The sequence below is a fragment of the Canis lupus genome, chromosome 21 (genome assembly GCF_048164855.1).
Source record: "Canis lupus baileyi chromosome 21, mCanLup2.hap1, whole genome shotgun sequence".
In the NCBI taxonomy this organism is placed as follows: Eukaryota; Metazoa; Chordata; class Mammalia; order Carnivora; family Canidae; genus Canis; species Canis lupus.
The window spans coordinates 45,844,206-45,868,336 of NC_132858.1; the positions used below are offsets into that span (position 1 = coordinate 45,844,206).

The 24,131-nt window shown below is 39.5% G+C and overlaps 1 protein-coding gene across 4 annotated transcripts in view; it reads left to right on the forward strand.

Moving 5' to 3' along the window:
• Nucleotides 1-24,131, forward strand: part of POU6F2 (POU class 6 homeobox 2) — a 476,258-nt gene that overhangs the window by 96,425 nt on the left and 355,702 nt on the right. For all 4 annotated transcript variants that reach the window (XM_072791624.1, XM_072791626.1, XM_072791628.1 and 1 more), the window contains one exon: nt 5,261-5,432. In XM_072791624.1, coding sequence (XP_072647725.1) covers nt 5,261-5,432 — 172 coding nt within the window. The remainder of the gene's footprint in view (nt 1-5,260; nt 5,433-24,131) is intronic.

Here is a 24,131-nt window from a genome sequence, read left to right on the forward strand (position 1 = left end):
TGGACACGGATGCTTTGCTGAGTTAATCATCTCACTATCTTCAGTTTCTCTGACTATAAAATGAGAATGATTATGCTTACAAAAACTCTGTTGCTTAAATTATTGCAGGCCTTTAGCTGAATTATCTCTTTGTTTATCGGGGATTACTGTTGACTGTCTAGTGAAAACCCAAGCCAAATTCTTCTCTTTCATACAGTGTCCTATATTTGCATTTCGGGTTTACAACAGAAATACATGGGGCTATCTTGAAAAAATATTTTTTTACATTGAGAGAGAGAGAGAGAGAGAGGGAGAGAGAGAGAACAAGTTGGAGAGGGGCAGAGGGAGGGAGAGAATCTCAAGCTGACTCCGTGCTGGGCAGGGAGCTGGATGTGGGCTCGATCTCATTACCTTGAGATCATGACCTGAGCTGCATTGGGACATCTTTATTTAAAAATTATATTAAAAGACATCAGAAATTAGTATACGATGAGAATATATGCAATTAGTATATGCTAAGTTGTATATAACCGTATAGAAATAAACCATAAGGAATATTAGTTAGGTAAAAATTATTAACGTGTGGAAAGCTCGGGGCAGATGTGTACTCATTGAAACCTACCAGCTAGTTATCGCAGCATCATTGACAGTTAGATCTCTAATTTACATTAGCAGTATTGTAAATATAAGTGTAAATTTAGAATAAACTCTAAAATGAGTTTCAAGAAGCACCAGATCCATTGGATAATAGATATTACAAGGTGAAGTCGTTCTGGCGGTCAGATGATTTGAGGAAATGCGAGGGTAAGCAGCGCTAAATTGGTATCTTTCCTGGTAGGCTCTTCTGTTGCGTTTTCCATGTGGGCATGATTGCAAACCTCTTTTGTGTAGACTATCTTTGGGGACAAGTATTCTCTAATGCACTTTGGGAAATGCTGTTTTATTCCAACTTTTTCATTTTCCAGATGAGAGAACTGAGGGTCAAGTGATTTGCTAAGTTTCCATAGACCATGAACCTGAATGGAAGCCTGGACATTTGACACTATCTGATGTCCTGTCTACTGCCTTGCATCATACATACCATAGATTTCACACGAGCAGTGTTGGACAGAGAGGTGTTTTGTTCCTAGAGTATGCAGGGAGGAAGATATTATACCCAACATGCTCTGGGATTCAGTTATCCAGGGTTTAATGCCCTCAGGGTACATAATTCAAGTTCTGGGAAAGCTGATGAGTTACTAAATTTATGAGCCTTAGTTTTCCATCCAGTGTCTACTGGGCAGTATAAAAAGACGAATCTGCTGAAGTTCAAAATACAGCTTCACCACTTATGGGCTGTGTGGCTTTGGGATGAGTTACTTGGCTTCTCTGAGTCTCAGACCTGTGTCCCTCAGATGGGGACTGACATCTTGCATGGTTTGGGTGACATCCCATATATCTGAAACGCCTCTCTTCACTCGATACACGGGACTGATTGTTGTTCTTTGGCAATGCTCGAATGAGATTGAAATAATTGCTGGGTGGTTCTGATGTTGATCGTGGTCCTTTCATTGTAGGACATGATGAAACTTTTTTTCTCAGATTCTGCTCATGGAAACTACCTCTCCTGCTTCTTTTCTTTCTCACCGTCTGGCTATTAGGTCTCTGATGAGCTTGTGAGTCATCATGTATTGGTCTGTACTGGCACATGCCATATGCTACTCTTGCACATACTTGCCACTCTTCTATATTGAACCAGTCATTTTTCTTCTATGAGCGCTGATAAAAGAATTTGCAGAGAGGTCCCCACTTCTTTGCCTGTAGTCGTGACAATTTCAGATTTTTACACAAGAAGTCTTTGCTGCTTCTAATTTTTTTTTTTAGCCTGTCCTAGCTATTTATTTTCCTGTGTGCTGCTACAGAGGTCCTTGTGCATGGTGAAATTGCAGCTTTCTTGCATTCCCGCAAGCACCCATGTGGGTGCCGGTTGGAACATCCTTTCTTCGCTCTGGCAGAAAGGATTTTTACAGACTGCCATCCCTTTTGGCAGGGGGAGAATGACTTCCAAGCCGAGTGCTGCTTGAAAGAGGCACTCCCTCATCACTTATGACTGTACTCAGTGGTTACTGCTTGTGACACATTTTCAAATGGACCCCCCAATGGCTGCAGCTGTGATTAAAAGCTGTCTGCTCTCTGCCTCACTGGGGGTTTGCTGTTTAACCATGTCATGCACATATAGATGTGGGCTACAGCTGCATCACGGAAAACGTAAAGTGTTTTGTAAGATGAAAAATCAAATGAGTACCTGAATGACAAACTCCTGAATTTTCTCAGCCCAAGGCCCCGAGAGGCACTAGTTGGGAACCTAGCCATGTATGAGGTCCATAAAAGTAATTTAAGGAAGAAGAGCTAATGGTCAGTGAATATATACCATCTGCCAGTACATGCTTTGCACACATCAGCCAGCCTGAACATCTTAAAGATTTAAGTGCACTTGAACTTAGCAGCTGCATTTTGGCTCCTCTGTGTGTTTCAGGGTTCAGTCTGACCATTCGCAGATTAAAACAAGAAGAAAATAGTCTTTGTTTTTGGGAAGACTACCCAGATAGTCCCTGATACCAGGCTTGGTTTATCATGAGTGTTTTGAATGCCATTCTAAACAGAAGTTTGCCATGAATGCTATCTTAAAAAAAAAAAAAATCAAAAACTCACATGAGCAGTGTGGCCTCAGAGACAGGGTGTCTCAAAGGCACAGATCACAACCCTTCCTCTAGATTAGAGAGACTGAGTATTCAACCTCTTGTACAATAGAAATGTACTAGAACCTAAGCCTGGGCTCTTTACCTCACGGGTGGGGAGTACACTTACCAAAAGGGTGTTCCCTTCCCTCCCCACCCTGCTCCACTGACTGACTCAGGAAAATCCAAACACGCATTCCCTTAGATGCACAGGAAAGGAATTTGGGGAAAATTTGAGATTTTCGTGTCTCCCTTCCCCCCTGTGCCTGCATCCCCCACCCCCATGCGTCAAGCACTCCCAAATCTCTGTGACCCAACACAGTCAATGAAATGCTAATCTATCACCAGCAAATTTAGGCTGACAATACTGTGAATCGACCACATCGATGACATTGATTATATTTCAAATATTTACAATATGGTGAGACAAGCCTAATTTATTTTCTAAAGAGTTCAGGGTAGGTATCACCGATCCAGAGGGGGGAAACAATGGAGAAATGTTTGTGGTTGCTATCTGCAATAATCTGATGCTGACAGAGAGTAGTATTTTATTTAGTAATTAACAGTGTAAAGGGGAGAGGAGCTGTCATGTTGGTTCTTAAGCTGGGGAATGTGATGAAAGATGATATCTACGATCTCATCCTTTCCACTTGTTTAGGATTGTCAGGATGAGAAATGTCAGCATTATGAAAGCCCGGCTCTGCTCTTGATATGATAAAACCCTTCAAAAGCCAGTCTTTCTCTACCTCATCCCCCTCCTTTCCCGCTCTCTCTCTCTCTCTCTCTGCACTTGCTTTTTTATTTATCCTGTTTTGTTAGATGGCAGAAATATAATTCTTTTCTTTCTTCCTATTATAAGCCACCATTTTTGTTTTATTATATGTTTCACAACCCCTAATGCCCCACTGAAAATTACCTTGTTAAATGACAGTGTTTCGAAGCCATGAATCCTTTCCACCATTCCCTCAGAGGTTTGAAACAGTCAACAGACTGTAAAGAATAAATAATAAAAAAGTATTGATTATTTTGATGACTGTGAGATTCAATTAAGTATTAATTTTGCCCTCCAGTGGACCTATCAAGGTATTCAAAAGGGAGGATTCGGCTCAGCTAAATGCGTGCTGAGTGCTTCAGCCTTAAATGGGGAGAAAATGTGTTTACCTACAGTATTTGAAGAAGAAGTGCATTGATGCACAGAGTCCAATATTTAAGTGCTATGCACATTAAGCCTTGGTGACAGTGACATTGTTTTCAGTGGTATGAGTATTGACTAAAGAACTGCATTTGATGACAGCTTAAACTATTTGTATTGATTAACATTTTCATAGATTATCATGTGTCATATCAAATTCACTTTTCAGGCATGAATACATTAAAAAAAAATAACCACGGGCATACCGCAACCAATGTAACGCGACGGGACAAGAGAGCATGCCGCCCCACCTGCTCCTGTGCTGGTCACCTGTTTCCTGCTCAGGAACCACTTAGGCATGAACTTGGCAATAAATAGCTCCCAGATAACGCAAAAAGGGCACTTCTTGCTTTTCTTTTCCTCCTGCGTCCGGTGTGTGTGCCAAAACAATATCATGCATCTTAGTTTGCAAATGGAATAGCAGGCTATCCTTGGAAAATATTTCTGATCCTAAGATGCCCTCCTAATGAGCTGAAGATAAAGCAGATTCAGATTATTGGGTGGGGGGGTGGGGGGGAAGTTTGCTTTTTTTTTTGGAGGTGATTTCTGTTTTCTTTCTCTTTAATGCTCTGGGCATAGGATGCTCTAGGTATCGGAATTATTGAACACAGTTTGTAAGTATTTTTCCAATTCCTTAACAAAAAAAATTTTTGAACCGATTTTTAAATCTATTTTGCTGCGTATTGTTTGCTTTAAAATGTTCGTTGGCTTTGGGGTCAGCTTCCGTCCCAAATCTGGGAGCGGGGAAGTCAACTTCTAAGGGTGCTGATGGAATTTACATGAGAAATCTCTTTTATTCCACTGAAAGCCTTTCGAGGACTCTTTTCTCCCTATCTCTTTTCTCTGCTCTGGGGATAGGGTTTAATTGCTTCTCCCCCAGGGAGAGTGCTTCTTAAAATAGCCCGTGGTTCCTCCATAGGGTGCTCCATCCTTTTTACTGTGTTGCTGGAGTACAAACCCAGCACTTTCTTTTTTCTTACTGCATTAAAGACGGAACAAGGTGTAAAAACATTCGCACAAAAAGCACATCCCACAATTAAAGCTGTGTTGGTTAGGTGGCTTTCAAAGAAGTTTTTTTTTTTTTTTCCTCCCCTTCTTCCCTCCGAAGCTTCCTGAATCTCTCACATGCTAGTTGAGCTTTAATAGGGTGGGGAGTAATGGAGAACTCCTCGGATCTGTAATAGCTCTTCACTTGACTGCAGCCAGCAATAACAGCGGGAGCAGCCAGAGATAAGAGAGAGAGGAGAGAGGGAGAGTGTGTGTGTGGAAGAGGGAGAGAGAGAGGGGAGAGAGAGAGGGAGAGGGAGAGAGGACACGCACACTCAAGCTGCCACTTTTTTTTCCTCCCCTTTACTCTTTTCCCCCATCCTAGGATCCAATGATAGCTGGACAAGTCAGTAAGCCCTTGCTGTCAGCGCAGAGTGAAATGAATGCGGAGTTGAGAGGTGAAGACAAGGCTGCTACTTCAGACAGCGAGCTGAATGAGTCCCTGCTTGCGCCTGTGGAATCAAATGACAGCGAGGACACTCCCAGCAAGCTCTTCGGTAAGTCTGTCTAGGTATTTCATTTCAGCCCTACCATGTTGTCCGGAAGAGCAATCCACACCCCCCCACCTCACCCTTTCCCTGTTGTTCATTCAATTTTCTTGTAAGTGCTAAAGAGGAGCCTCGCATCTCGGAGGGGCCGAGCCATCCGAGCCCATTCCAGCCCAGCCGGCTGGCAGGATGTCCTGAAAACTTTTCCCAGCCAGGAACTTCCTCGCTGCTCTTTGGGGCTGGTCAGATATTGCCAGAGTCCCCCACCCCCGGGGCTAGAGATTATTTAAAAAAGAAAAAAAAAAGAAAAAGAAAGAAAAAGTAGAAGAAGAAGAAGAAGGTGGTAATAATAATCAGGAAATCAGTCCCATTGTGAGAATTGGTTAACATTTATTGAATAAGTATTGACTCGGTTTCGGGTTGCTTCGCAGCCTTTTGTTAAGAGGAAGGAGAGTAAAGAGTTATTATCTGTAGTCAAAAGACAGAAGAGGGGACTGAGAAATATCAATACAAGTCTTTCTGTGCCAGGTAAACAAAGGTGGCTACGGGAATTGGTCAGAGGAATAACATTTTGTAATCACAATTGGAATGGATAGCTCTTCTTTGGAAGGGCGGGGGGGGGGGGGGGGGGGGAGGATGAGGAGAGAAAAGGGGTCCTTTTGCATCCCTCCCCTACCCCTCTGCCCTGGACCAGACGTTTATAGCTTCTACCTAAATGTGGAGGCAGCCCAGGACCTTTCAGGAATCTTTGTTCCATCAACAAAACCAGAGCGAGCAGAGTGCCACTCCAGCAAAGACATCTGTCATTCAAACAGATGACACTCTGTAAGCCAACTCAAGCAACTGTGATCTCTAATCAGAAAGGGGAGCCGGTTGTTGAGGCGCGTGACTGAGTGATGGATGGTGATAGATGTCTGTGCTGAGAAGCACTTTATGGGATAGAGTGACATTAGGTTTTCAGAACACTTGCTCCTGAAACACTTGCTTTTAATTATTTCAAGTGTTTATATACTTGTAACACTGAATATGTGTGTGTATGTACTAACTTGTTTATACATAGATCTATAAACTAATCTGATACGTGTACCTGATTTTATATAAATGTGTGTGTACATATATATATGTATGTCACGCAGAGCACTGCTGGATCTCAGGTTAAAAACACAGCCGTGTGTCTGAACGTCAAAGAAAGACACCATTGCCTAGACTGCTTTGTGGAGAAAGTCGTTAATTCAGCTAAAAAAAAAATAATAATAAGCTTAATTTTTTTAGCCTCCGGGAAGAAAGCAGCTTCAATAGTTTGGCAACTCTAGGCCAGCTTCAACAGAGCAGCTTTTCTCTGATTTGAAATGCTCACTCAGTCAGACATGAGAAGGGGTGTTGCTGAGAAACTTTCTGTTTCAGATTTTCTATTGGTAAAATACAGTTTTACAGTGAAGAATATAATAGATGCCAGTTTCAAGAAATCCTGTTGTGTGATGCTTTTTTCAAAAAGCAGCAATTCCACCTGGCACATAGATTTTTTTTTTACACCTAGACATTAAGGTTTTAGCATTATTCACTCTAAAGGATTATTTTCTTGTAGTTTGAGTGTTTATGTGCATAGGGAGAGTCATGTCCTAGAACACTCATTTCATTTCAGGGGTTTAGTGAGAGAAGTCAGATAAAATTATAAATTACGGAAGAGCAAAACCATGCTCTAGCCTCCCTACACTAATACCAAACACTCTGATTTTTAAAAAGTCATCGGCTGTGAATTCAACAGAATTGCGGATAGTGGACTACTTGCTCCTAAACTTTGCATACATTTTTAAAAAGTAAATGCCTTTTGTAGACTTTCACTTATAACCCCAACTTAGTTTTTTTTCCCCTCAAGTAAACCAATAGAGGGGTGATTAATTTGGCTTCTCGGCATTTATTTAGATTTCCCACTGTTGAAAATTGTTACAGTTTTGTTATGTCACTCTTGCTGATTTGCATATGCAGAGAAGTTAAGCTTTAAAAAAAAGAAAACCCAAGAGGGTCAAAGACATTTGAATTAAAAGTTCATGGAAAATATATCTGAAGTGGAATAGTTATGGGGTAAACTAACGAATCATAGTTTAGTTTAGAAATATAGTGGATTAGAAGGTACTCATTTTTACTTTAAAATGCTCAACTTCTGAATTTTTGTGAGAGGGCACTTGGCACAATCTACATCTTACATCTGATATTCCTTATGCACTCACAAATGAAGTGAGTCATTTATTTGGTCTCTAAGGTGCTTTTTGAACATAGTGCAAATGTTTTCCAGTTTCCAATTAGGTGAGGAAGCAACCGGTAGATGAGCAGTTTTGAAAACTTGAGGCAAAAATGGGAGACAATAGGAGGCAGAAAGACTACAACATCCATGGAAAGCACCCAATGTTCTCTGAGGCTTCCTTAGCTATTGGGTCTCTTGTATCTATCCTGCTAATATCACTGGGACTTAGACTTAGAAAGCCCAGTTTGTGGAACTGACCAAAACTTTCTAGAATAATTCTCTCCCAGAATTTTTAGCAACTTTGGCCCCACTTAATGGGTGATAACGTAATGGCCCATCATTGTATTTGACATGAATACTGCTCAAGTGTTTTTGTTCTTATGTGTGGTTTTCATTACACTCTTTTGCCTGACAATGAAGAATTACATTTTTCCTGAATAACTGAGAGCATCCAGGCTTCTCTCAAAAACAATGATTTCCTAACATACTTTCTCAAACCATCATTCTCATAGCACGCACATTGCGTTCTTGAAAACTGGGCTTCCGTAATGAAAGGAGCAGATTGAGACAAATCATGTGCATCTTGGTATGTTTACTTTTGTGGGGAGATGTTTACCAACAACAGAAGACAAGAAAGGCTTAGGTTTTTGTTGTTGTTGTTGTTGTTTTCTTTTTCTTTCTTTTTTTTTTTTTTTTTTACTGTACCTGAAATTTCAGTATTGACAGATTTCTTTGGAGCTTATTCCCCCTTCTGTGTCTTGTTGAAATTAGCAGTCCAGAGGACAAGTCTGTTTCTGTCACAGTATGGGCACTTCGGCCTGAAACTGCAGGAGAAAGGCTAATACTGATGCCCTCTATGGATAAACAAAGGAAATTCCAGGAACCATTGGGTCTTTTATGCCTCTCCTTAAATTGCACCTCTGCACTTAACAGCATCCAAAGGGAAACATACTGTGCAGAATGCTTCAGTGCTCTGTGCAACTCAGAATACCAGAAGGAGAAACCAGAAGCCATATGCCAGCCTCAGTAGAAAGTTCAGAAAAGGGCCCTTGTGTTTTATAAAGTAATTACATCAGAGGTAACATTTTGCTTAACTTGAACAGCTAGGGAGACTCAAGTACACTTAGGAGAGATGAATCCACATTTCATTGAGAAACGTGTGGTTGGGTCGTTCTCTGTGATATCATTAAGTGGTGCATTATTTATCCTGGTAAAGCCTGTTGGAATAACCATCTCCTCTCTTGGTCTGTGACTGTTTTATGCTAAGCTCTGAGCTGTGGAAAAGAGTATGGAGGAGAACAGACTTGCATGTCAGGGGGTATTAGCAGAGAATTTGGCTCCGTGTCTCGCTGTGTTTCAGCTGCATGATCAAATGAGCGATGCCACACAGGGCCAGCCATTTCATATGTGCCCAGTGATGTACATATTTGAAACCATTCTCAAAACTGGCCCTTGGCAAACAATCTCAAAGGGAAAAGGTTGCTGTGTTTCTCTAGTGACATTTATAGCACCGTGTCAATGTGGTGCTTCATTTTTAGTTATGCTCATCAAGAATTCAGTGTTCCACATTCAGTCAAGTTGGATTCTAAAATTCAAATGGTAGAGCATCAACAACTTGGCCAGGGAGATGACCACAGAAAGTATAAAAGTAATATATATCCCCGGAAAAATATCTGTACTAAAGTTTGCCCATGCAGTCTCAGCTGAAGAAGTGAGACCGCATAAAAACAGGCCCTAAATATTTTCTCCCATATATATTTGAAATTCGAAAGATGATTTATTAACAGTATTCCTCCTGGGAGTATTTTTATTGTTTCAAGATAAACCTCCTGATTGCTTTTCTTAAAGTCCCAACTACCTCGGATGGCTGGGCTAGTCTGTGGCTCGCTGTTCAGCGGTGCCACGCTGTATGGGAGTGGGGCACACAGCTCACAAGCCCTGAGCTGAGATGTAAACAAAAAAACAGTTATAGGCATTGTACCCGAGGTATAGAGTGACAGTTGGTTTTCTCTTCTGATACTGTGTTTTTCTAGGTTAACAGAAATCGCATATAATGATACTCGTAAGTGTGGGTTTTTCAATATCATTTATCTCTGAACTTTCGGGAAAGGGTTGAAAGTTGGGTCAGTGCTTCTTCCCTTGCTAGAAAATGTATTATCTGTAGCGGAAAAAAAAATTTTCCCCTTTCCTTTCTGTGATCTTTCTCATAGAAACATGCATGATAAGATTTTTTTTTAAATTGCCATCCAGTTTGACTTGATTAGAATTTATGGCAGTGGAGTCGTTTTCAATGACAAAAGGATAAAGGACTAAATTGTCTGTCACCCCTTGAGACAGTGGTCTCTGCAGGTCAGCATGGAGGTCATTGGTAGGGCATTATTGGGACTGCACTTTGTGGTCATGCTGCCTGTGAATGAGTGGGGGCCTTCATTGTGGCATCACTGTATTACTTTATTTAAACATCTCTCTCAAGGTTCCAGTGCCTTGGATATTTATAATATTCTGATAAAATATGCTGGGGCCAGTAATAAGTATGTCAGGCTTAAGCACAAGAAGGATTTAGCTGGCAGATGATGAAGAATAGTCCCTCGAGAAATATATTTATTTAAAATAAGCATCATTCTTCTATATTTTTGCAAGTTTTGATATTCTATTAATGGAAAGTGTATACTATTTTTCACTGAAGAAAGTGTATTTTGTGTTAGGGAAATATTAAAGGAGTATATTTTAACTAAATAATTTGGATAATAGATTCTATGCAAAAATGTTTTTTTTTCAGAAATAGTTATTTAAAAGAAACCAATAGAAACCTATATTTGTGTAAGTAAAGGAGATATATGATAAGATATTTGTCAAAAATTGATTATGGTTTTGTAGGCAAACAAACCCTTGTGGTGTTCTTCTCTGCCTACTGAGGAGGAAATGCACATTTAGATACATTTCTCAATATTTAGGAAAAACTAAAGCACCTAGGTACTTCTTCTAAAAAAAAAATCCAGGGTGTGTGTAGACAAATTTAGTTTTTGTGTTCCTCCCCTTAGCCCCCTCCCCAGAAAACCATTGTAATACTGCCTGGACAAGTAAATCCACTTTGAGCAGCATTAATGTGTAAATTTTGAAATAAAAACAAACCCATATGAAATAGCACAGATGTTCAAACTTTTCACCATGTCTGATGGTGGAGCAGCTATGCTCATTCCTAAGTGACTGTTTAATGGAGGACAGTGCACAGTAAGTGACACAGGAGGCCATGGGGACTCTCTTAGTGGCTCCCTTTTCTGCTTCTGCCTTGTTTGGGGTGTTGAGGTCAGACATCTGTTCGGAGAAGAAAGTTCAGTATTGCAGCATCTAAAGACGCTGTCCACGCTAACACATTAGCAAACCAAAATGCTGGTACAGTTTTACATTTTTCTTCTATCTGGATGGCTATGATTCCTCTATTTTGTTGTCACTGCTGTTATGTGGTCCTATATACAATTGGAAATAAGATAAAGAATTAGAAATTACATGACTCTGCACCATCGCCCCTTTAAATGATCTCCCTTTAGTCTTTTTAGTGTCTTGGATGTTTCTGACTTAAAGGTTACAGGGCGTTCGAGTGGTTTTGTAGTTCACCCACACCAGTTTATGTCATAATTAATAAATAGAGGTGCATTCCAGATGCAGGGTCCCAAGGCTTGGCCCTTCAGTGGGTTACCTTTTCTCAATTACCCAATTTAATGATAGAGTTAGCATCGCTCTGGTAAGAACTGACCAAATAAAAAATTCCCCCACTTGAAAAATGAGACGTAAGTGACTATTTCAAGTGGACCTTGCTTGCTATTAGACAGTAAGCAAATAATTTGTGAGAGGACCGGTCCTTCCTTTGATTGGCGATCTTGCTGGCTTGTGTTTGGGGATTAATAATACATCAGACATTCGCACATTAACAAGAGAGTAGATGTGAAGGAGGAAGGGTGGAGGGTTACTGGAGCTGTTATTGGGCTGCTCCTGATTATTCTCGGGCCTTCCCTGGGTGCTGAGACCGGCCGAGGAGTAGTTCCAGCTGCCCAAATATGCACCTAGCTCCACTTAACATGTTTCATGATTTTCTTATGCTAAAGAAAAAGATAGCAAAGTGTTTATACCAAACTGGCACCCTGTCAGGGGGCAAACTGTGTAAAGTTTCCTGCTGTCAGGTTAATAAATTTTTTAAAAATATCCAAAGGCAGAGGTAGCTAGAGAAAGCTCCTAGTAACAGTTGCCATTCTCCAGCGGATGGGTTTTTCTTTAATATCCAGCGTGGCTCTGGAATTATGTGTGTTGTCTTCTGAGGTTTTATACTTCGCTGGTGTTTTTGCTCAGCTCTCCTTTTATTAATGATGTTTCAGTCTTACTTTTAAAATGTTGATCCTGTAAAATTTCAGGCGTCTTTTTTTTTTTTCTAAGAGAGAAATAAGTCAACATCATTTGTTTCAATCTGGTATTTACAGTGGAGCATGTACCTTCATGCTATAAGCCTGGACGAGGTTCTGAATCTGCCAACATGGGACTTTTCTTTGGGAATGCCTTGGTAATATTTACATTAAAATCCATCCAGAAAGGAGTCCCTGAGCTTTGGCAGCTTGGGGGCCTTCTGTCTGTGGAGGATGCCTATTTATTACACATGTTGACCTGATTCGTCAGGTCATGTAAACTCCCACCTTCTGATTCTCAAAGTCAGATTTTATAAAAATATGAAACAAGTGCAGGCTAGTTGGATAACATCTCTTACTCTGTGTTGTGATATTACTGTGTGCTATCAAAAATGGACAAAGCCATTTTAATGGGAACACAGAGGTCAGTGAGAATAACACTGACTCTCTTGTGGTTGAAGAGAGTCTTTCATTCTCAGAGAAATAGAAATAAACTTTGTTTTGTTAAGCATTCGAAGAGCATTTTTAAGAACCACCTACTGAAGATGCACAGCTCTTGACATCTCTTTGTAATAGTTAGCTGCTACTTTTTAAAAATCCTGGCATGTTGTATGAATATCTTTATTTTGTCTGAGAACTGAAAAGACAATCCATGCTCAAATTTCTCTTCCAGTCTTCTCTTTGAAAGTGCTCCTTAGGATCTTACATGTGCAGAGAATATACTGGCTTTTATTTTCATTAAAAAATTAGCCACCTGGAACAACATAACTAATACAGTCTAAGCCACTTGTGCTGGAGGACTGCACTGCCCTCCAGACTAATTTAACAGTCTTGTGAATATGTTTTCCTGCTAGATACTGTTTGGCATTAGCAGCTTTCTTAGTGTTGCATTTTTTCCTAAGTCAGTGCTTTTTAAGTCGATGTATTCCCCAAATCTCTTGTATTATTTTGCTTTCATCCAATTAACGAGAAACAAACCCCAATTGTGGTGAAAGTTTGTGAAAGCCAAGAAACTCATCTTTAAAGACTAGTATTAGCCATGTGGTTTAAAATTACAATGCCCATTTCCATTTTCTTAGCAATTCCATACTTTGTGTTTGTTTCCCTGTGTTTTCTTCCCTCAGCACCACGAATGCACAGTGAATAACTGCAATGCTACACACGCAAAATGTGTGTAAATGTGTGTATGAACCACGTGTGGATGTGTGTAAAATGTATGCATAAACACGTGTGTAAAACATGTGCAAATATGTTAAATGTGTGAAACACGTGTGTAAGCTATGTGTGCAAACCATGTGTTAAATGTGTGTAAAACATGTGTGTGTGTGGATGGCATGTTCTCCATATATTCTCTTGTGTTCATTTGATACATGGTATTTTTTACTGTTGGTAGCATGTGTGTCTTTTCTTTATCATAAAATTGATAAAGCCTAATTTATAATTATAAGCTTTTTTTTTTAGTTCAGGCTATATGTATATCACTTAAATGCACTTCTCCTATACCTGTGAATACTTAACAATGCAAGCTTCCAGATAAAATTTTCAAAAGTAATCATTTACCGATAAAGGACAATTAATTATATTACATAGTATTGCTTCAAGCATAGTTGGGCTATTATCCAAATTCCAGTGGCTTCTTCAAAGATGCTCTTTGCTGAGCAGAGAAGACAATAGGATTTCTCAGAATCTGTGCAGTTAATGCAGCAAAGAGATTTGGGGGTTTCTGCACAGTTTGATTTATAAGGAATATATATATATATTTAAAGCATTACATAACTTGCTCGAACTAGAGAAGATGCTTGGAAGCTAAATATTAGGAACCTAAGTATTTGTCTACCTGTGGGCACACACTACAAACATTTATCTTTTTCTTTTTTTTAAAGTAAAAAGTGTTTGTTATCGAGTTAGCACAGTTTTTTTGCCTGTAAGGATTTCATGGACCTAAATATACATTTACTTGTACACACTTCAAGATAGAATGGGTGTTTAACGCACAATAAAGAAATCACATTTCAAACATTTGCTATTAAAATAGTATGGTGTACTTAATCTCCTTTTGCAGTTCTCGATGGCCACATATGTGGCGATTTGTCTTTTAATAGCAATATGGCAAGATTTACTTTTATGAATGAATGGTTTGGGGTGACTTATTGCATGAGAGAATCTCCACTGTTGAAGGAGAGGAAGGGCTGAGGGATTAATTTGATTTAAAAATGCAAACATTTGAAGCTGTTTATAAAGCATGAAAAATTATTACTGAAGAGTGAATTTCTGCCAAAATCAGCCAAGGGTAGAAGAGAATAAAAAAATCAAATGGAAAAATACATTTTCCTGTATTTAAAAACATGTAGATGTGGAAGCGGTATTGGGGGGTGGGGGTGAAATGACCTTTTCCAAAACCTGCATTTTTTCTTTGATATATCTAATGCCATAGAGCAAATAGAAACATGTCAAGAAGGAAGCGCTCTATTTTCAGAAGGAGAAGCAGGAAAGAAACAGTGAAGAAGCCTAGCATGTTAATGGATTCACTTGCTATCCATTAATCACACTGTAATCTATGCATGAATCGTCAGAAAAGGGAAACTTTCATAAACTTTTGGAAAGAAACCTACACCATTTTTCTAGATGTTGACTGGCTCATCTCTTTCTGATTCCTGAGATTAAGGAATTACTCTCAAGAGTCGCTAAGAAATTATTCAGATTCTCAGGTAGACTGGTCTATTCCCTTGTTGTGGTTTAGAATCTTTCCTTCTGCCATTAGATTCCATGTTTCTCATAATTTGCTAACAACCCAATCAGAATTGGCGGGCCATCAAATCGGTGTCAAAAATTAAGTACCGTGCTTCAAAAGGGATTCGTGTCTACAGCTGCCTGCTTAAAAAGATCAAACAAGCACAACCCCCCTCTAGAACTCGCCAGATTGGACATTGCTGCTGGCGTGGGGACGGTTGCGCTAGCTTGGGATGGTAGCCACCTGTCTTGTCATCTGTAGTGTATCAATATGTTTTTATAATGATACAATAACCTGAACCCTGTAACAGTTTATGGTCCTTTTGAGAATTCTTATGGATTCTTAGAGTGACGGAGGTCTGAGAAAAGATCTTGAAAGCTTTCACAAAATCTGGCTGGGTGACAGAAAAAGTAGCAGGACTGTGATTTAGTTGCTATGGAATCCTATTGACTGGGAACATCATTAAACTTTTAAGTGAAAACAAAAGCCGCAAAACAAATGGTAGAAAGGAAAGGTGAGGGTCCCCCTCCCCCAATCAAGGACAGCAGGGATTCAGAAGCGTCAGAGGCTCTGAGGGGAGGGGCCCAATTTCCTGAAGCTCAGTGTTGAACTTGACATCCTACTGAGAAATGGGCTCCTGCTTGTGTACAGTTGCCAACATTGCCCAGGCAATCCGAGGTAGGGCCCTCCATCCTGGCATCTAGCCGACCTGGTTGTTGTGTTTTCATTTTCCCTGGAGGTTGGTCTTAGTCAATGGTAAATAAAGAGCTTGAGGTTTGAATCCAGCACCTGGGAGAACACAAAACCCAGAAACAGCAGGAAATAATCCCAACCAGCCACCGGGCACCAGGGATAGGCTGGGAGACCTCGGTCCTCTTAACGTCTGTAACACTGCTAATTTCTCTGGACTTTTAAAAATCCGCTTCCACATGAGCTCTCAAAACCCATAAAAGTGTGGCATGTAAAGTAAATTGTTTGTCACTTGCCTGCGACCTGCCATATTTATTGTCAGGAGAAATGGACATTAGTTGGAGAAGCAGTTGTTAAAGGCCAAACAATTTTTTAAAGATGGCAAAGATGCGCGAGGGCTTTCCTTTTTCTAACAATGAGCCGCCCCTTCAGACATCAAAAGACAAGATAATAAGACACTTCAAGCACAATGCAAGATTATATTCAACATCTAAAGGCTCATCTCTTGTCAGTTTGCATTTACTGTTCCAGGGATGTGATGCTTCTATCACGTTTCTGTCAAGGGGAGTTTGGCAGAAGAGGCGAGGGCTCTTATTTCACACACTTAGGGCTTTTTTTTTTTTTTCTTTTTTTTTTTTTTTTTTATCAAATAGCCCACACTTGTTCTGATTCAACCAAAATGGAGGGATAATTTGAAGAAGGTCATGCGTAAGCACAAAAATCTCATATTGATTTGTGTGATTAGAAGGCATTAAAATTGCACGTTGATGTTAGTTGCTGAGATGTTTTGTCAGTTTATTTGGTAATACACTTTTTGCAGCCTGGGGGAAGAAAAAAGATGCCTTAAAATTTAAAAAGGGATAGCTGAAAGCTGAAATTGGTTCCCTGAATGTGACCAGATTTGAACATTTAACAAGTGAATGTAAAAATAATTTAATGGCTTAGTTTAACAATATTTGAAATTAGCTTATCTGAGGAAATGCTTCACTTGGTGCAAAACCAAAACAGCACAGCTATGCCTATCAGAGGAAAGAAATATATAGGCGAGATTATTTTTTAAATACCTTAAACATTGATTTCATATATTTAATATATAGATAAAAGGGGATGACATTTTCAATATAAATGTAATTATGAAGCTATTTTATACTGGTCATCAAATTTTTAACATTTGGCGCTCCTTGAAATTACAGCATCATTATATTTGTCATTTTATGCCATTCTTAGTATATGTGCCCTTTTCCAGAGAGGGTACTAAAGAATAAATAAAAGAGTTTTAAAATTATTATTATTGTTCTCTGTCCAAATTTATCACATTTCCTCCTTTGCTCTCTGACAGCCACAAAGCTGTACTAGAGCACATTCTTTATTTTTTATTTATTTTTGGTGGAGGGAAGCACATCTATAGAAGTTAGAAAAACCAGCTTTTTCTCTCAAAATAAAACAATTGATGAAAATAAAACCATGATATCCTAGGATCATTTCTCTATTCAATCTTTGAAATTACTTTTCCTAGGAATTTTCATCAACCCTCTGTGTCTTCATTTCCTATATTTTTCTTTTATGCTGCAAAGTGTTCTGAAACTGACTTTCGTACTTTTGTGCTACTTTCACATATCAAGACAAAGGAGATGTGCATACGTACAGTGTAGTTACAACATGACATAGTAGAAGTGAAACCCATAATTTGTCCTATTTGTTATGTAAGCCTTTTCCACGCTGTGCAGTTTATGTATTCCACATGCAAGAGTTAATTCATCCACTCAACAAATATTTGTTGAGTGCCTGTTCTGTGGCAGGAGCGGTGATGCACTATGTGGACTCAATGGAGAATACACTGGAAAGAAACGACCACCCAGTCTTGCTCACACACTACACTGGACACTGAGGATGAATCAGATTGAACCAGGCAGGTTCGCACCACCCTGAGATAGCCCACAACCAACATGGTATATTAATATCCCATTTCCTTCCTCGTTTCCTGTGACTCTTCGGGAAATCTTAATCTTCAAAATCATGCATGTCAGAAGTAATTCATTGGTCAGAAACCTAAACAGTTGGGAAAAACGATCATCCCCCAAAAAATGAGGAAGAAGAGAGGATTTGTAAGTGATTCAGGACAAACTGCATTCATTGTGTTTTCGTCACAGAGTTTGGTGCTTATGCCGTAAAACAGAATTATGATTCTTTAGTCATTGTTTCTTAATCTTGTCCATAGGGAGAATGAACTGGATTTATCTTTTCCTCCCTGTCTCTCCTGCCTCCTCTCTCCTCCCAAGATTCTAGTTTGTTTATCGTGTAACCTCATGTTGTGGGTCAAGGCTCTGGAGTCAGGCTGTTTTTTGTTGGCTGGGTAGGTGAGGTATGGAATGTGTTTAGGTCTCAACTTCCCCGTCTCGGCATGGAGGAATTGATTGTGCTTACTTCAGAGGGCAGCTTGACATTGAACTGAGGTGATGTGTGTCGAGCCCAGCATTCAACAAATACCACACTTTCTTAGGAGTTGAAAATTAACTTTTCTTTGTTAGGAGGAATTTGATTAAATTTTATCAACAGATATCAGAACACCAATAAGGAAATTTCTGAGGCCTTTGGAATTAGCCATGCTCCTCCCTAAGGAAACATCAGCCCCTAGGGCTCTCTTGGCCAAAGTAGAGTTCTGGGGATCTTTTTCTCCTGACAACAACACCCCTTCCTTCTTTAGGACGTTAGGCACTGCTTTCCTCCTGAGTCCATTTAGGAAAGGATTCAGACTCATATATAGATGACAAGAAGGTTCTAGAGGAGGCAATAATTCACTATTTTCATCTTGGGGAGTAGGTGGGCAGTGCAATGGACAAGGATGGAAGCGGGCAGTTATGTATCTTACTCTTCTCTAAATTTAAAAGATTGGAGTGTGTGATTCTTTCAAATCATAGAAATTTTAAAAATAATTTTGGCATCGAGAAGTGATATGGAACCAGATGTCCGTGGGCGACAGCAAATGCTTCTCTAACGTGTGGTTAGGTCGATACCCTGATGGCAGTCTGCCTTTTGGTGCTTTCCCTCCAAGGCGTGTGAGTTGTCTCTCCAAGGGCATTTGCCAGCTCTCAGGCCAAGCACTTAACTTCTTTCTTCCTGGACCACATTGTTGCCAAAATTAGGAGCATAGCATTTGCTTCCAATTCAGTGCTCCGAGATCTTGCAGAGGATCTTCACCACATCAAGGTGAACTATACAACATTTCAGAGAGAGAGAGAGAAACATTCCACTGAACTCACATGAAGATAGAGGAAGAAGGGCTTGGCAGAAGGATTGTAACCAGGGTTCAAATCCCTGCTCTTGACCCACGCAGAGTGCTATGACTTCCTGTGCCCTCGTTTCCTCTTCTGTAGCTTGAGAAGTCAGATAATCTAACAAGGTGTTGAAGATTACATCTAGGAAGACAAGTGAGGTGCCTGCACATGGCGGGTGTTTTATAAATGTGGTTCTCCGCCCCCCTCTCCTTAAGACCAATCATGTTATATTTCTCAGGTCTGAGACGTATCCTGTAGGCAGGGTGGATCAGACATTGATGGTCAGATGAAGTAGGCATTTTGAACACTAAGCTCTGCTTTCCTAATCTAACTTTATCCATAAATGCCAAGATTCAAGCTAGGTCTAGAGAGAATCATCTCTGCTCCAGAAATAAAGAGGATTGGATTAGGTTGTGGGTCTTCTCTGTCTCTGTGGGGAGCTCTTTTCTGCCTCCCCAGTAAAGCTCGCTTCTCAAAGCATTAGTTGTACGTTAAGTATTGGAATATAGCTGCGAGTAGAAGTCCATGGTATCTTCATTCCTTTGGGAACGTATGCTGATGTTTATTTAGGACTTTCTAATCTTCCACAGTGAACTCTTTATTCATTTTTTAAACAAATAAACCAAAACCAAAATGGCAACCTCAGAAAGTCTTTCAGTGCCACATTTCTAAGAACTGAACGTGCTGTGAAATTTAAGTAGGTTAAATTGACATTTAAGGCCATATTTAGGGGAAAATGTGTTATTACATTTATTAGGGATATTTAGAGATTTTGGTTGATATTACGAAAATCTACTACCTTTTGTAGACACTACCAAAGAAGTCAGGATCACTAGGAGAGCATCTTTTTGTTGTTGTTAACATGACAATCCCACACACTTTTAATTACATATTGATCCATGCCCTGTGCACATTTATCAGAAATTATGGGCACTTCTGGGGCACCTTGTGGCTCAGTTGGTTAAGCATCCGACTCTCGATTTCAACTCCCACATTGAGCTCCACACTGGGTATGAAGCCTACTTAAAAAAAAATATTGGCATTTGTAAAATCACTTATTTAACATGTGTCAATTGATAGTGATAAAAGGTGATATTGAGAAATATTAAATCATACTTGAAAATTGAATTCATATACATGTTGTGTTAATATTAAGTAGAAGAGACAAAATTTCCTTGAAGCCAGTGACAATGACCATCCCCTTTGTCTAATGTGACAGTTTTGGCTCTCTTCACTGAGTGTATGTATAGGACATTTTATCTCTTACTGGTTCCAACTCTTGGTACCAGTGTGATCTTGTTGTTGGGTGACCAAATGAATCTGTCTCTACTTGGTTGTGTCACTGGGTAGTATCAATGTGGAAGGGATAATGTTGGGAAATCGAACACAGAGTTGAGCTTCATTAAAGGTTTATATAGTACAGGGAGAAGAAAACTCACCTCTGCTCTGAAGAGTGGGTACAGATTTATTTCCTGAGCTTCTCATCCACCTCTGATGGGCCTTTGCCACACCAGTCCCTTCTAGCCACCATCTAGAAGATACTTTCTTCGAGCACTACATTCAAAGCTGAATTGTCCAATTTTTCATATTAAAGTTAAGTTGCCTTTTTAATCAGTCCTGATGAAAAGTCAGCATTTAGGAGAAGAATTGCTTCTTCTAGATTAAGGGTTTTTTTGTTTTATTTTGTTTGCTGTTTTGTTTTGTTTTTACTATTTCTCTGCTCTTGCGTCTTGCGGTGGCTCAAAAATCTTCCTTCCTCAAAATCTCCAATATTAGAACAGTCTTAGACACCCCTGGGAGTTTGTAGCTTACCTTCTTCATTGAAATATTAAAGTGGACTTGTATTAGACCTTTTTAAAGGTGATTTGCCTCATGAAAATGGCAATATTTTTATACTGCCTTTTAGATGGACACTTTGGTTCTTGGTCTTCTGATTCCCCAGAGAGGCATTTTTTTTCTATCAGATATCAGTCTTTTACAGAAAAATCTATAGAATCTATATAGCCATACACTGTTAGTAACTATCATTTCATTTCAATTAGGTGAAAGGGGCCAGGTGCAAATAACCATTTAATATCTTGATGTGTTCTCTAAGCTGCTTATAATGAACTTATTGAGAGGCTAATTTATTTAGATCCATTTACTGAGTGTGTCCCAGTCTGCTACCCTTTTTCCTTTCTGTGGTCACAATATTTTGGCTAAGCTTCTTGATTTCGCACATTATGATGAATCTTGCCTTCCCTTGCTTTCCAACTATTTCCTCATTTTTTAAAACCTCTTTTGCAGCCATTTCCAGTGTTTGCCTAGTATTATAATGACTTGTGCATTTGTCTGCCTCCCTTGCTGGGTAGCAGGCCCCTAGAGGACAGATAATAGATCTTGCATATATTAAGTGCCAGATAAATGTTTTTTGAATTGAACTGCTTCTGAATTGGATGTTTCTGGACATCATCCACACTTGGTAAATACTTACTGAATATTAAGGGGAAATAGACTCTACCCACAGGAGTCTACTCTTCAACTAAAGAAAGAATGAGGTTGTGTGTGTGTGTGTGTGTGTGTGTGTGTGTCAGCAAAAATGAATCACAAAACAAAGGTAAAGAATTGTTTGTTCACATATTCAACAAATATTTATTGAGCACCTTTGCACTAAGTATTGTGCTGGGGGCTGAGGATGTAATAATGAATTAGACTTTGTCTCTGTTTCGTGGAGTTTACAGATGGTAGGGAACTCTTGCTGTGGTGAGAAATGCTTTGCCAAGAGAAGTACTGGATGCTATAGAAATGAATAATGGGATGACGTGACTTAGTTTGAAGGGTCAGGTGTTAGGGTGGACACTGAGGGAACAGCATGCAGATATTACTTTGGCAAAGTACTCCTTTCTCATTAAAGATAGTCTTGGTGGAACTGTCAACCAAGATGTTCCATAATTCCTAGACAAAGATTATATGTGCCCCAAAGTAGATAATTAGTTCACTCTCTCCTGGGAGGCTAATTCTTTTTTTTTTTTTATTGGAGTTCAATTTGCCAACACATAGCATAACACCAGTGCTCATCCCATCAAGTGCCCCCTTCAGTGCCCATCACCCAGTCACCCCCACCCCCCGCCCACCTCCCTTTCTACTACCCCTTGTTCATTTCTGGGAGGCTAATTCTTGAACTGAGTAATAGAAGGACTGAAAAACAGCTGAAATGTGTCCACATGGTGGCGATCCTAGAAAGTGCCAGTAGTTTTTACCACTTTGATTTCCTTGGAAGAATCTTGATTAGTGTCTTTTCAGAGATCTAGATATTTAACTTTTTCCCTTTGATTCCATGAACTACCTCAAACCCTTACAACAAATTCTTTCCCCCTGCCTTTCTCATATTGCTTAAGTAGGCCAGACTAGGGTCATGTTACTTGCAAGTGAATAACCCTTGTCCTGGTATGTTCATGATCTCCAGAGTTACATTTAGACAAGACATTCTTCTAAAATTGATATATAAAATTGATATCTCAGAGTTAGAGCAGAGAAGCTTTTCCAGGTTGGGCAAATAGCATGGGCAAAGGAACAGAGTGAGAGAGTTGTGTTGGGCTATAACTTTCTCTGATAAGAAGTAAAGAATGAGAAGGATTTGAATTCATCCTGGTAGAAAGAGGGGTGGGGCCAAGTGCAGTGTTAGTTACAGATGCTGAAATCTGCCTTCTGAATTAGCTAAGCTGGGGAAGCTTAAGAGAAACAGGCTAAAATTTAAATGTTCCTCCCCTTCCTCCTGCCTAGCCTCAGGCCCATCCAGAGCACCCACCACCAACACTAAGTGCCTTCTACTAAAGTGTCGGTGCCACTGTTTCTTATGTATAAATACCGTCATTACAATGATACTTTTGATTACATTATCCATGGCTGCATTATAACCCAACCCAAAATTTAGTGGCTTAAACAATGACAACATTTATTTCACTCACAAGTATTTAATTTGGGAATGGATTGGTAGAGTCCATGCATTTCTCTTACACTTGGCTGCAATCATCTGAAGGCTTATGTTTTCACATGTCTGGTGGTAGATGCTGACTGTTGGCCAGGACCTTTTTTCCAGGTTGTTGACAGGAATACTTATGTATTCTCCATGTGACCTGGGCTTTCTCTCAATATGGTGGCTGGGTTCCTAGGGCAAAGGGAGAGAGAAAAGAGAAAGCCAGATGGAATCTAGCTTTTATAAACTAGACCTCTCTACCTTGTCCTTGGAAGTAGAACAGCATCCCTTCCATCACTTTCTATTCAATAGAATCATGAGTCATTAATGCTCCCTCATATTCAAAAAGAAGAGAACTAAACTCTACTACTTTGATGAGGAGACTGTCAACAAGTATGTGGCAAGTTACAAAACCACCACAAAGGCAATATTACTTCTACATCTATTTCTTTTCTTTCTGATAAAGTAAGTAAATACCTTTGGTAGGGAAGGTCTTTTTATTAGAGAGTAGATATTCTTAACAAAACCAGAAGGCCTTGTTTAAGGCAAGGTTGAGCAGAGGATAGCTTCTACACCATTTAATGAGTATGGATCAATATCTTCTAGATATTTGTGTGTCTACTTCTACTGAAAGTTACCTTCTTTATCACTTTCATTTTTCTTAGAGATGAAGAGGTTCAGTTTAGGTTTTGGAAACTGGTCTTTATAAACACAGGAAAAATAAAGGAAGTCTCATCTTAGGGTGTCAGGGGCAGATGGAGAATAGAATCTGAAAGCCCACTATGTCCACGCTTATGACAGACCATTGGTTACAGCAAATGAAAACAGATTTCCCAAACCTAACATATTAAGTTCAATACATTTCTCTTTGGTAATAACAGACAGAAATTTCAGTTATAATAAACCATTTCTGAGCCTTTATGTCTACCACTAGACATTCTAAAGAAGGATGAGCTGGTAAAAGAAAGTTGGTTTGTAGGAAGGCATTTCATGTAATTATTGTTTATAAGAAAATCATTTTTACCACAACTTTCTAAAAATATTTTTAAATTAAATGAATTCTACATTTGAGGGTTCCATACTTCAAAAATTTTTCTGGCTCTATATAAAATATTATTTCTTTAAACATCTTGAATTCTTAATTGATTGCACATTATGTAATGTATGACATTTCTGTAAAGAAGGATCATCAGAGGGCAGCCTGGGTGACTCAGCAGTTTAGCTCAGCCTTCAGCTCAGGGTGTGATATGATCTTGGAGACCTGGGATCGAGTCCCACATCAGGCTCCCTGCATGGAGCCTGCTTCTCCTTCTGCCTGTGTCTCTGCCTCTCTGTCTCTGTCTCTGCCTCTGTCTCTGTCTCTGTGTCTCTCATAAATAAAATAAAATCTTTAAAAAAAAAAGAAGGATCATCAGAGGCAA